Genomic DNA, 13,252 nt, shown 5'->3' with positions numbered 1-13,252 from the left:
CTGATCAAGGCCTGCAGTCCAGGACCCAGGGGCCTCAATTCCAGGGAGGAGAGAGATGTGGGAACAGAGATGAGTGTCAGGCTGGGCCCCACTGGAGCATGCACCCCCCACCCCGGCCCCACTCCCTGAGAGCCAGCATCAGAACTGCACCATTAAAATGGGTTAGGCGTCGCCCTCTCCCGGGGCACATCCGTAAGCAGTGCACGCAGAGGTGAACTGGGCATGTGTTTCCTTTCCAGATCCTCAGCACAGGCCCACAAGCCTATAGGGTGAAACCGGGGCCCTTCTTGAACAGTATTCCTTATTATCTTGCTATTATGATCCATCCAGATATGTTAGGGGGTGGACAATAAAATTCTTGTGATTTTAAAATAAAATGTGGACTTGAAAGAAATGTGGGATGGCTTCAAAGCTGGTTCCAATTAGGTGGGGTAATCAGGGAGGCTTCTTGGAGGAGGTGGCATTTGTCCTGGACCTTGAAGGGTGAGTAGGACCTGGTTGTGCAAATGGGGAAAACACCACCCCACCATAAACCCCAGTCGGTTCCTCATGGTGTCACTCCTCATCGTGGCTCCCATTTTCCCGACGGCTTCCCAGGCCGGGTCAGGAGGACGCCCCACGAGCGCGTGGGTCCCGCTTTCCCTCTGGTGCCAGCTCCGGCTGTGGAGGGGGCCCTCCTCTGTCCCTGCGGGAATGGCAGAGACCCCAGATTGGGAGAGGGACAGGAGAAGTCGGGCTCAAGCCTGCAGGAGCAACTCTCTTGCTCCCTCTGGAGGCAGCTCAGGGAAATGAATATTTCCAACTCCCTATGGCCCCTGGGCTGATCACTCACGTCCATTGCTGTGATCAACGAGGCCTGTGAACCCCTGAAACTACGTGCAGTGTTTTCTACGGGCATTCTCAGGGGAAGAGGGTGCCACTTCCTCACATTCTGATGAAGGACCCCACGAAGCAGGGGAGTGACTGCTCTGGAGGGTGAGGCCCTAAGCTGGGCGCTTGGCATCTGGCCCAGCTGACCTAGTGATGCTAGAATAGCAATAACTACATAAAAGAAGCACTACAACCAACATTTTTTAGTGGCTGATGATGTGCTAGAAATTGTGTGTAGCAGGACTGTGTTCGGCTGGCGTGCAGTGCTTAACAAATCGGGGCTGTTTTTCTCCCGCCACAGGGAGTCTGGAGAGGGCAGTCCAGGAAGGTAGGGGGGCTCCATGTCCCCCGCAGCGCCACAGTGGTTCCTTCTGTGATCCAGTTTGCCATCATTGGGGCGTTGGTTTTCCACCTTTGTATGTGGTTCCTCATGGTGGCAAAGTGGCTGCCTCACCTCCGAGCACTCTGCCTACATTCCAGGCAAGAAATAGGAGGAAACGCGCAAGACTTTATCCCTGGGGTCTGTTGCATGCTTCATTGTGATTGTAAAAGCTTCCCCAGAATGTTTCTCAGAAGACTTCTTGCACCTCATTGTCTAGAATGGGTTCCTGGCAGCCACCACAGTGGCTGGGAAAATTAGTAGTCTGACGGTCTCCATGGTTGAGGAAGGCAGGGTGAAGGGGCTGGGGATGGGTATTAAATAGCCACACTGAGCCAAGTCCATAGTATACTTTGCCTCATCTAAGCCTCCCAGCTGTCCTGGGAGGTGGGGCCGGTATTCTCCCCATCCCATTTTATTGGAAGACAATTTAGTTAAATGACGAATATGTGATGGAGCCAGCAAGCAGCACACGTTAGATTGACATTGTCTTTCTCCGGAGCTCTTCCTCACCCTGCCACTAGAGGGCAGGAGATGCTTAGCACATGGGGGAGAAAACTGCATGCCTGTTTGGATGGGTGCATCCCTAAGGCTGCTGGGACTGAGTAAGGGGGACATGCAAAAATGCAGACCCAGGGGGTGGGACATGAACACTAAAATCTTCTGCCATTCATCCCCTTGATTTTAGTCGTTATGCATACTGAGCCAGTACCCTGTGCCCAGCACAGTGCTAGACCATGGTTCCAGAGAGAAGGAAGAACCTCGGCCTCACCCTTAAGGGTCCCAGTCAGGGACACAGTGACCCTCAGCCTGGTGGGGCTGCAGCTCAGGGGCCCGAGGGGAAGGTGAGCCTCACCAGGAGGACACAGGGGCTGGGGAGGGATGAGCAGGACCCAGGGGGTAGTCCCATAGCCTTGTCCAACCACCCTGTCTGCAGCGAATAGCAGGCCCCTCCTCCCAATCCCATTTCCCCTAATGCCTGCCTGCCTGTCTCCCTGTGTAGCCCTGACTACCTCGTTAGTCACATGGCTCAGAGAAACAGAACCAACGGGATGAGGAGAGAGACTGAGAGAGGGAGATTTGAAGGAATCGGCTCATGTGGCGTGTCCTAAATTCACAGAGCAGGCCGGCAGGCTGGCGACCCGGGGGAGCGTGACTGAGAGCCCACAGGCATCTGTTGGCGGAATCCCCTGGTCCTCAGGGAGGTCTGTCTTTGTTCTGTCCGGGCCTTCGACTGATTGGATGAGGCCCCCACATGACGGAGGGCAGCCTGCTTTACTCAGTCTAGCGACTTAAATGTTAACCCCACCTACAAAGTGTCTTCGCAGAAACACCGAGTATACTGTGGCCCAGCCAAGCTGAGGCTCGAAATTGACGTTCACTGTGCCCTTCACATCTGTGTTCACTGGAGTCGTTAATTTCAACTCCTGGGAGTTGAAACAGGCTCCATGGTACCCAGTTACCTCCCCTTCCCCACCCAGAGGGCAGAGCCCATACCCTGCTCTCCCAGCAGTCCCAGCCCCAGCAGAGGCCCAGCACTGATGAGGCCCCTGGGTGCAGGGCTTATAGGACCACTGCAGTCAGGGGGATGTGGGTCATGAGTGTCGCCATCTCTCCTGTGGGGTCCAGGAATCCTGGAAAAGGGTCCTGGTAGCCTCTTAGAGGCTGTGTGACCCTCTGAGCCGCAGCGGCTCATGCTGCAAACGGGTTCTCTCTTCCCCTGTTCCCCCGTCTTGATGGCGGCCACCCTGTGTTCGAGGTGATCATTACCCTCAAAGGGCCTGCCCTGTACTTCATCCCAGAACCGCTGTGCCGTTTGCCCTCTCATCACTTTAAAGATGAAGAAACTGAGGCTGAGAGAGATGAAGTTGCTTGTCCAAGATCACACAGCTGGGAGGGCAGAGCCAGGATCTGAACCCCAGGTGGTCCTGGGCCCTGTGCTGCGGGCGTTCCCTTTGTCACAGTGGACTCTGCTCCCATCTCTGCCACAGCTCGGAGGCCACCCATATGCCGGGTCGTGGGCCCCCCGATGAGATGCACAGGGCTGTGCCAGGCTGTGTCTGGGCATGCAGGCCCTCGCTGCTCTTTGAGACTCTTCTTATGGAGGGTCCAGGACGGTCAGGGCACCCCGTCCACTCACCTCATCCCTTCTCCCACCAGGTCCACGACTACCTTCGGAGCAAGCTCTGTTCCCTGTATGAGAACGACTGCATTTTCGACAAGTTTGAATGTGCCTGGAACGGGAGCGACAGGTAGCCCTGACCTTAGGCCACACCCCGCTCGCCGTAGGGAGGGTTTCTCCCCCGCAGGGGCCTGGGCTGGGATCCTGGTGACCCGCAGCGCAGGCTACTCAGCCTCGATGGGCCCAGGTGTTGGGGTGGGGCCCACGCCTTCCGACGCAGGTCCAACTCAGCCTCAGATTCAAGGGATGAGGCACAAAACGTTCTTCATCTTCTGTCACTGAACCTCACAGGCACGCTGGTTACCTCCCCTTCCCCACCCAGAGGCCATGGGCAGTGTGGGAACATGTTTAGTTAATTCAGGGTCCCCAGCGATGTGCTCCCCTCTCCCAGCTTGTTGGGGGCTGAGGGCTATACCCCAGCACCTGGTCACCATCATCATCCACACCTGCACGTCCTGAGACAGCTCTGCGCCCCGTGGCTTTGACCATCGGTCTACTCACCCCTCCTCCCATCACCACTGCTGTGTCCCCCTCTTCCTGGTGGCACCTCACTCAGGCCTGCTGGTGCTCGGGGTACCTCAGAGCTCCTGCACCCTCCAAGGCTGGTCAATCCACAGTCTCGCCGCCTCTCAACCCCACCTACCTGGAAAGTGACTCCCTGTGCCAGAAGTGAGTTCCTGTGTCCCACTAGCCTGGGCTGAGCCCAGGGTGGGTGTGGACAAGGGGACGGTGCAGGGACCTCTCACCTCTACCATGGGTTCTCACCTCTGTGTCTCTTCTCTGGGGTTCTTCCTTTATCCTGGAGGTGGGAAAAATCCCTCCTTTGCCCTCCCAAATCGTATCAGCTTTGTGCTGATTCTGAAATGGACAAGCCTGCTTTCAATCTGTGAGTTTCAAGCTCAGTGTCTCCTGCAGTCTCAGCATCTCCTACAGCTGCTTCCTCAAGGACCGGATGCCTCCTGGTCCAGCTGCCCAGATCCAGAAGTGGGTCTCCAGGTGACAGACAGAGTGGAGATAAAGACCACACTGGCTGCTAGATCAGAATATCACCTGTCAAGAGCCATGCACTGTTCCTCCTCCCACAATCCTGTCCAGTGTGGTGGGCAAGAAGGGTGGAGTGAAGCCAGCAGCCCTGACTTGGGTGTCACCTGGGGGAGTGTCCACCCTGTGGATGGCACCAGTCACATGGCAGGCTGGGGCTCTCCTGGACCTCTGAGGGTGGCCGGCACTGTGGCAGTCATGTGAGAGCTGCTGTGCTATGACCCTTGGTGGCTCTGGACATAGGGCTGGGACCATCAGGGTCAGTGTGTAGGGTAAGGGGAGGGGCTGAACATGGCAGGGACAGGACCAAGAGGGAGCCCCCTGGAAGCAGGGCTGGATTCAAATGGGGGCCAAGCCATTGTGTCCGGGGGGAAGATTCCTGAGAGCGGCCAGCATCACGGAACCCCCGGACTCACAGGGGTCTCAGCAGAGCCTGCGCTCAAGTGAGAGCCCACGTGGTGGTCACAGGGGGCCACTGAAGGATGCTTAGAAAACCAGGATGGAGGCTGGGTCAGCAGGACACAGGGCCCTTTCTCCAGGCCCTGCCCCCAGGTAGACCCCAGACACCCCCAGGAGGCAGGGCTCCTCTGATGCTCCTGAGCTGCAGGCCTTGACACTTTTGGGGTTCTCTTGTGCACACTGGCAGTGGGTCCCAAGAGGGTCCATTCAAATCGGAGGAGAGGGATCTGCAGCTGTGAAAAGCTGATTCCAGCTTTTATGTGCCTTTGGAGGGTAGGTCCCCTCTGGTTGCGGTTCACTGCCCATCCTTCCTTCACGCTGCCACCAGGGGGCACCCGCGGCCAGGAGACGCCTGCTCCCAGGACCCGAGAAGCTGCCAAGCTCCTCCAGGCTGACAGTGGTGTCCAGGCCAGGGCTCCCATGTCCCTCCTCCCACCCACCACTTCCTGCGTGCACTTTACACGCCAGCCACGCCCTGTCTTAGTGGTCCCCCACCCGCCTCACTGCCTGTTGCTCCACACTTAGCTCTGCTCTGCTGGAACCTCTGACCTTGTTTGCCTCCCATAGTGGGTGAGGTGTCCTGGGGGGCTACTATGACTCAGCCTGTTTTGAGCCCTTCACTGGGGACTCCAGGTGTGTCCAGTGGCTGTGGATGCTTCTAGAAGACATAGAGGTGTGCCACCTCCCACTTCACCCTGAGCTCTGCTCTGGGCTCAACATGCCCCATGGTCAGGGGTCCCAAGATAAACAGACCCTGGGTCCTGCGGTCCAGGGGCTCAGAGGCTCAGGAGAGAAGCAAGGATTTCCCCCAGACCCTCACATCCTTGCAGGCCAAAGCAAACCCGAATCCTCCCAGGCTCCCAATTGCTGTCGCTGCAGCACGGGGCAGAGGGCGGGGGAGGGGGGCCTCCTGCCGATGCTGCACGGGGGGGTGGATGGGCTCCTGCCGCTGCTGCACGGGGGGGGGGGGGGGGCTCTTGCCGCTGCTGCACGGGGGGATCCTGCTGCTGCTTCACAGGGGGGCTCTTGACGCTGCTGCATGGGCGCCCCCTGCAGTGGGGTGTCCCAACGCTGGGAGAACGGGTGCTATGGAGAATCAATAGCTCTCCTACTGGATCCCCTCAGTTTCTTGTCCACATTCTACCAGTCTCTGCCGTGTGTTTGAGGAAGCCCCCAGGCCTCTCTAAGTCAGCTCCGCTGTTAAGTGGTTCTAGGAAACTGTGGCCCCGGTGACCGCTTTTGGGATGAGACTGTGAGACGCCCTCAGTAAGGTCCCGGTTCATATAGGTGGGGTACGGCAGTGATCCCGGTGTACTATCCTGTTGGCAGGCCTGCCCTTCCCCTGGTTACCCACCCAGAGGAATCCCGCAGACCCTCCCACAGCTGGCTCCAACGCCCCCTGCTCCGTGAAGCGCTCCTTGATGTGTCCAGCCTTAGGGGAGGGATTTGTGCCAGCCGAGCGTGCAGGAGTCAGACAGGCCTGCACCTGCTCCGAGAAGTCCCAGGCAAGACTCCCCCAGGGGCTCACGCTGTATCTGTAGGGCCATTTTCCTCTCTCCATGCTTCCCCATATCCGCTCTTCCTTGCTTCTCCTTACACAATGGCCTCACCCTCTCCCTCTGCTGAGATGACCCCAAATCATTCCCCTTTCCATTATCCTCAGCACCATCCCTTCCCTGGGACTGTGTGAAACTCTCATGGAAGGATCTGATTGGCTCTGTGTGAGTCACACGCCCAGTTTTTGAACCAATCAGCATGGATAGGAATATCACATGGGCCAGTTGGCCAGGCCAGGGGATGGGGAGAGCACTGTGATTGACAGCTCACAGGAATAGGGAGTGCGGTGGCGCCATCTCAGCTAACTGCAGTCTCTGCCTCCCGGGGTCAAGCAATTCTCCTGCCTAGGCCCACTGAGTAGCTGGGATTAGAGGCACCCAGGGGGCAAAAGCCTTTCTTTGCCCAAAGGAAAGAGGAGCGGAGCGCTGGGGCTGAAAGCAGCTGGCATTGTGATCCCACATGCAGATGAGGCTAGGAGAGTGAAGCACTCATCTGCCCTTTTCCCTGTTAAGGGAACCTGCTGGAATTTAAGAAACCTGCATCAGCGTGAGGAGTGGCTCTCACGGTGCTGGGGCCTGGTGCTCTAGGATGAGAGGGGCCCCCTTCCTCTCCCACAGAGCACTTATCCGCTGAATGCCACACCTGATCAGAGGGAGGATCAGGAACTGTGTGGGTTGCAAATGACTTTTATTATATTGCCCTCCTTTCACTAAATGGATCAGAAGAGCTGGCATTGTGTGAGATCACCCAGGTTCCTTCTGTGAGCTGTTCCCTGAGGAACAAAGAGAGCTGCCCTGCCTGGGCGGGGCAGGGAGTGTGGCCTCCCCCAGTCAGCCTGTGGCACCTGGGCAGGGCCCTTCGTGGGTCTGCTCACCCAGACTTCCTCTCATGCCGCTTCCCTTGTCCCTGGCTCTGAGTCAGAGAGAAAAGCAGGCGTGGCTTGGATCACAGGGATGATTAGGATGGAGAAGTACCTGGCAGATAACAAGCGGCAGGGTCCCAAGTCCAGCGCTGTGCCGGGCGTTCAGCCTGTGTGCCCTGGTTCACGCTCACCAGGGGCTGGGTTCCCTTGTGGACCCCAGTTTTTGTTATTGTTGTTTGGGACAGTCTCACTCTGTTGCCCAGGCTGGAGTGCAGTGGCGCGATCACAGCTCACTGCAACCTCCACCTCCCGGGTTCAAGTGATTCTCCTGCCTCAGCCTGCTGAGTAGTGGGACTACAGGCACCCACCACCACGCCTGGCTAAGTTTTTGTGTTTTTAGTAGAGATGGGGTCCATCTCCTGACCTCGTGATCTGCCCACCTCAGCCTCCCAAAGTGCTGGGATTGCAAGTGTGAGCCACCACACCTGGCCTGACCCCAGTTTTTATAGAAAACTAAGATAGTGCACATGTTGAGGTAGGGCAGACTGGGGTTCGATCCCAGGTGGACTGGCCAGAGCCTGGGCCTCTGATCACCGTGCCTGAGCGCACATATGAGCTTTTGCCCTCTGTGCATAACCCATGGGAACCCAGGGATCTGCCTGGTTCCCTCTCAGAGCAGTGTTGCCCTCAGGAAGCCCAGCTCAGCTTCCAAAAGGAAACAGGGTTTCCTCCCTGAGCGGCCTTCAGCAGGACACCTTTATCTCATGGTCACTTTGAGGGATGCCCTCTTCCTCCTCAGTTTCCTTGCACCCCACAGCTGCTCCAGGGCAGAGGCCAAACCCCAAAACCCTTCCTCTGGGTACAGGCCCAGGGGACATGTTTTCTCTCCTGCCTCTTGCTATGTAGATGAACTCATCCTTTCTCCCACCCAGCAGGACCCTTTCTCTTTAGGAGGGGAGAGCAGAGAGGTGGTGCGGAATTCTCTTTAGCGGGACCATGAGGGTGGTGAGGCCCCGCCTGTGAGACGGCTCGCCCTGTCCCTCATGGCAGTGAATGTTTATTTATTCACCCAACTCCTGGGGACAGGCAGGTCCCTGTAGGGAAGCAGGGCCTGCTGGTTTTCTGCCCCTCCTGCTTTGGTTGCTTGGTCCCTTTGGAAGGCTGGATCTCTCCAAGACTAACAGAAATTGCAGGAGGGAATTTTCATGATATTTGGGGCAGAGCATTAAAAGGATCTTAGCTCCTGGCCCCAAAGTCTACGTGGCAGTGGTGGCTGACATGTGAGGGAGTCCAAGAGACCCCTAGAGACAGGTGGAATGAGGCAGGTGTGGCTCCCTTTCCAGGGTGCGATGGCTCTGCAGGCTCTGGGCTTGCTTTCGTTTGTTGTTTGGAGACTGAGTTTACTCTGTCACCCAGGCTAGACTGCAGTGGTACAATCACAGCTCACTGCAGCCTCTGCCTCCCCGGGCTCAAGTGATCCTCCTGCGCCAGCCTCCTGAATAGCTGGGACAATGGCCATTTTCACATTTTTTGTAGAGCTGGAGTCTTGCTATGTTGTCCAGGCTGGTCTTGAACTCCTGGGCTGAAGCGATCCTCCCACCTAGACCTCCCAAAGTCCTGGGATTACAGGCGTGAGTCCCCGCACCCGGCCTTATTTCTTGAGGACAGGCTTGTGCTCCTCCTCGCCTGATGCCTCTCCTTCTCCCGCCAGTGTCATCATGACCGGGGCCTACAACAACTTCTTCCGCATGTTCGACCGCAACACCAAACGGGACGTGACCCTAGAGGCCTCGAGGGAAAGCAGCAAGCCCCGGGCCGTGCTCAAGCCGCGGCGTGTGTGCGTGGGGGGCAAGCGCCGGCGTGATGACATCAGTGTGGACAGCTTGGACTTCACCAAGAAGATCCTGCACACGGCCTGGCACCCGGCTGAGAACATCATCGCCATCGCCGCCACAAACAACCTGTACATCTTCCAGGACAAGGTGAACTCTGAGATGCACTAGGTACGTGCAGACCCTGGCCCCCGCCACCCAGCCTCGCGGAAGTCATTCCCGACACGACCTTCACGATCAATCGCAAGCAAGGAGGGGAAGAAAGTCTCAGCGCCAACGAGGACAGCTGCAGAGGTGGCAGTGTGGGGACACTGGAAGCTCGGGCCCCCGTCCCTGCCCCAGCTTCCCCAGGCCAGAATCATGTTTGGCAGTAATTGTCTGTTTAAGGAAGAAAAACAAAGGAAGCGTTCACCGCCACAGATCATAAGATGGACATGACTGTTGAGTCTTACAGTTCAGGGTTCTTTCATTCACGTACCTTCCCGTCTGTCTGCGGTCTTTACCACATCAATAGGACTTTCTATGCGTCCCGGTTAACTTCACTGCAGTGCATCCTGTTGGGGGAGGCCGGAGCTGATGGGAGCTACTTCCCTGCCGCGCCTCACTGGTCCCAGATCAGGGCTCCCGGGACAGATGATGAAGCTCAGAGGAGCTGGCTAGGGGTTCTTTTGGTTATTAACGGGGCACTTCGCCCTGTCTCAGAGCTGGTGATCTCACATTTGGTTTTTGGATGGTGAATTCATGCTGAGAATTTGCAGATGCAAGCTTCTTTCCTGGGTCTTCTGAACGTCTTGAAACATCCCAGGTCCCAGGTCTGCTGTGGTTTCCCAAGAGGACCAAGTGGGGATTGTCTCCGGTGTGCCTGCATCCTCATCGAATTCACCGGCCATTTGCTGAGCCTCTGCTGTGTGCCGGTTGCGGTGCTCAGCCCTCGAGGTGGTTGACTTACCCCCCGCAGCCCTCCCTGCAGCCGCTTTCCCGTTACCCTTCAGCATTCACTGGACATCTTCCCAGAGCGGACACTGGCTCCCATGCACGATTTTTTGGAATCTTCCTCCTGACTGTAAGAGGGGTATTCATTTCCTCCTTAAATACAACTTCTGGCAGCATGCCAGGCTCTGGGCTGGGTGCTGAGGATAGGAGGGAAAGCTTATGATCCCCTCTGTCCATGAGAGGAAACCGAGGCTCTGAGCAGATACACCGGTCACCCCCAGCAGGCACCTGCCAAGCGGTGGTGTCAGAAACCCATCCGTGTCTTTGCACAGGGTTCTCCTGGTCCGTCACGTGGGTGGTTTGTGTTACAGCGACATTCAAATGGAAGGTTTGGAAAGGAATGCCTCTTTGTCTTGTGAAGTAGGACAGGGCAGGCTTGGTGACAACAAGGGTCCCAGGAGAACTGAGATGCAGGATGGAAGATGGAGAAGACCCTCCGGAGGTTCCTCGCTCTGCTCGGTGGCTTCAGGAGCGTCGCCCTCCCCGGGACTCCACTTCATCCTGGGCTGGCACCTGCCACTCTTTGACCCAATGCACTGAATTGCCTCTGAAAGGAAATTGCATGTTCTGACCATTTTAGGATACCTTTACTTTAAGGACCACACAGTCCCAGCAGACACGTCCCTCAGGAACTCTGCCCCTCTGACACTGAGGGCCACAGAGAAGGTAGTGTTTCCATGGTAGATTCTCCTGGTGATACCAAACCTGCCCACCCCTCTGAGTCATCTTTGCTCATGGACTCGCAGCAGAACCACATAGTTTGGCATTTTGACTCAGAAAGCGGCGAGCAGAGGCCCAGCCAAATCCAACTGGATTTTTTTTTTCTTTCTTTCTTTCTTTTCGTTTTTTTTTTTTTTTTTTAACAAGATGTAACATAACCCAGGACATAGACCTCGCTGAGGTTATTCTCGGTGGATTACGGTATACTTTTGTTTGTGTAAAAGCACAAAGCGCATGTGCACTCCCTTCTGACCATATAACATTGACACAGGGAAACGGATCATTGATTTTTTTTTTATCGATGTGAATGAAGAATGTTTGTTTATATATCACTATAAAATCCAGTTGACCTGGACAGTATTATATGTACATATCTATTCTAATTAAATTTAACAATCAAAGGATCGGATTACTATTTTCCCCTTTGTAAAGAGGTTCGAGAATGTGGTCAGTTGTATAGAAATTGTCTTGAAGCCAAAACCCAGCTCTGAGGGCCTTATCAATTACTTGGGTATTTGCTACGATCCATCTCCCTTTGTGAGTCAAATGAGTTAAGAGAGGAAACTTGTATTTGCGGTTAGAGGTTACTGTCACATCATAGATTTAACATTTACCATCTTCAAAATACGTATCTTACGTGTTCTTCAAAAGGAGGTCTCGAGATGGTTCCCAGTTCCTTACTTCTCTTTTAAACTTTGGGTACCAAACCAAAAAGGAGAAAAAAGAAAGGAAACTCTCTTCTTTGAAGAAAAGTATGTCTTTGGATCCCTGGAAAATAATGACGTCCAAAGCGAACTGTGAAGATAAAACGTTTGTTAAGAAAAGGTGTCGGGGGGGAGGGATGAAAACCAGAAGTGGCGGAAGGCCCAGTGTCATAGTCACAGACTTGCATCTTTGCTCTGCTCACGTTTCCTGGTCTTCTCCAATGTGTGGGCATTCACATAGTCATTGTGAAGTTGCTGGGGTTTTTTGGTTTTCGTTTTAATTTAGTTCTTCTCTGAGGATGAAACTCTGGGTGGTGGTGGTGCTGGTGGTGGTGGTGGTGTGTGGCACATGGTGGTCAAGCTGTCGGCCCTGATCAGTTTGGACTCTGTAACTTATAGGTGCATTCTTTTTTCCTTTGGTGTCTCACAGATCACCCAATTGTTGAATAAAATTATAAATATGTTAATACCAGCTTTTTCCAATAAAATAACAAACGTTACATCAAAAACAAGCCCCAGACTTTTAATGAGTCCAACCTCATGGAGGTGGAGCCCGTCAGGAGGCATTATGGCCTGTGGGGATGCCCCTGGGCTTTGCACTGAGAAGCTTGGTTCACATCAAAGGTTTGCTGCCTCTAGCTCCTAATGCAACTCTTAACTTTCCCTAGCTCTGAATTCAGCACTGAGGAAATGGAGCTAATAGGACTACCTATCTTGTAGTTATGTGGAGGGAGAGGAAGGGCAAGATTAACTTGGAGAGTGCCTGGTGCATGACACTCCATAATGATAGTTGCCTTGTTTGTCTTGCAGCAGGTGTGTATAGCCCAGCATGATCACACGCTCTCATACTCCCCATGAGACTACGACACATGAGGAAACTCATTCACTCACACTCTCCATGCAAATATGAAACAGATGAGGAAACTCATTCACTCACACTCTGTGAGAATATGACACAGATGAGGAAACTCATTCATTCACACTCTCCATGCAAATATGACACAGATGAAGAAACTCATTCACTCACACTCTCCATGCAAATACGAAACAGATGAGGAAACTCATTCACTCACACTCTCCATGCAAATATGAAACAGATGAGGAAACTTATTCACTCACACTCTCCATGAGAATATGATACAGATGAGGAAACTCATTCACTCACGCTCTCCATGAAAATACAACACAGATGAGGAAACTCATTCACTCACACTGTCCATGAAAATACAGCACAGATGAGGAAACTCATTCACTCACACTCTCCATGCAAATACAGCACAGATGAGGAAACTCATTCACTCACACTCTCCATGAAAATACAGCACAGATGAGGAAACTCATTCACTCACACTGTCCATGAGAATACAACACAGATGAGGAAACTCATTCACTCACACTCTCCATGAGAATACAACACAGATGAGGAAACTCATTCACTCACACTCTCCATGAGAATACGACACAGATGAGGAAACTCATTCACTCACACACCCCGTGAGAATATGACACAGATGAGGAAACTCATTCACTCACACTCCCCGTGAGAATATGACACAGATGAGGAAACTCATTCACTCACACTCTCCATGCAAATATGAAACAGATGAGGAAACTCATTCACTCACAGTGTCCATGAGAATACAACACAGATGA

At 54.3% G+C, this 13,252-nt stretch overlaps 1 protein-coding gene across 19 annotated transcripts in view; it reads left to right on the top strand.

Moving 5' to 3' along the window:
* Positions 1-12,108, top strand: part of PPP2R2C (protein phosphatase 2 regulatory subunit Bgamma) — a 249,909-nt gene extending 237,801 nt beyond the window's left edge. For all 19 annotated transcript variants that reach the window (XM_078367554.1, XM_078367549.1, XM_078367558.1 and 16 more), the window contains 2 exons: positions 3,410-3,501; positions 9,062-12,108. In XM_078367554.1, the coding sequence (XP_078223680.1) occupies positions 3,410-3,501; positions 9,062-9,353 (384 nt within the window). In that variant the 3' untranslated portion in view covers positions 9,354-12,108. The remainder of the gene's footprint in view (positions 1-3,409; positions 3,502-9,061) is intronic.
* The last annotated feature ends 1,144 nt before the right edge of the window (positions 12,109-13,252 follow it).

Source organism: Callithrix jacchus, chromosome 3 (genome assembly GCF_049354715.1).
Source record: "Callithrix jacchus isolate 240 chromosome 3, calJac240_pri, whole genome shotgun sequence".
In the NCBI taxonomy this organism is placed as follows: domain Eukaryota; kingdom Metazoa; phylum Chordata; class Mammalia; order Primates; family Cebidae; genus Callithrix; species Callithrix jacchus.
Note: the sequence above shows the minus strand (reverse complement) of the source record. Positions and strands in the feature narration are given on the sequence as shown.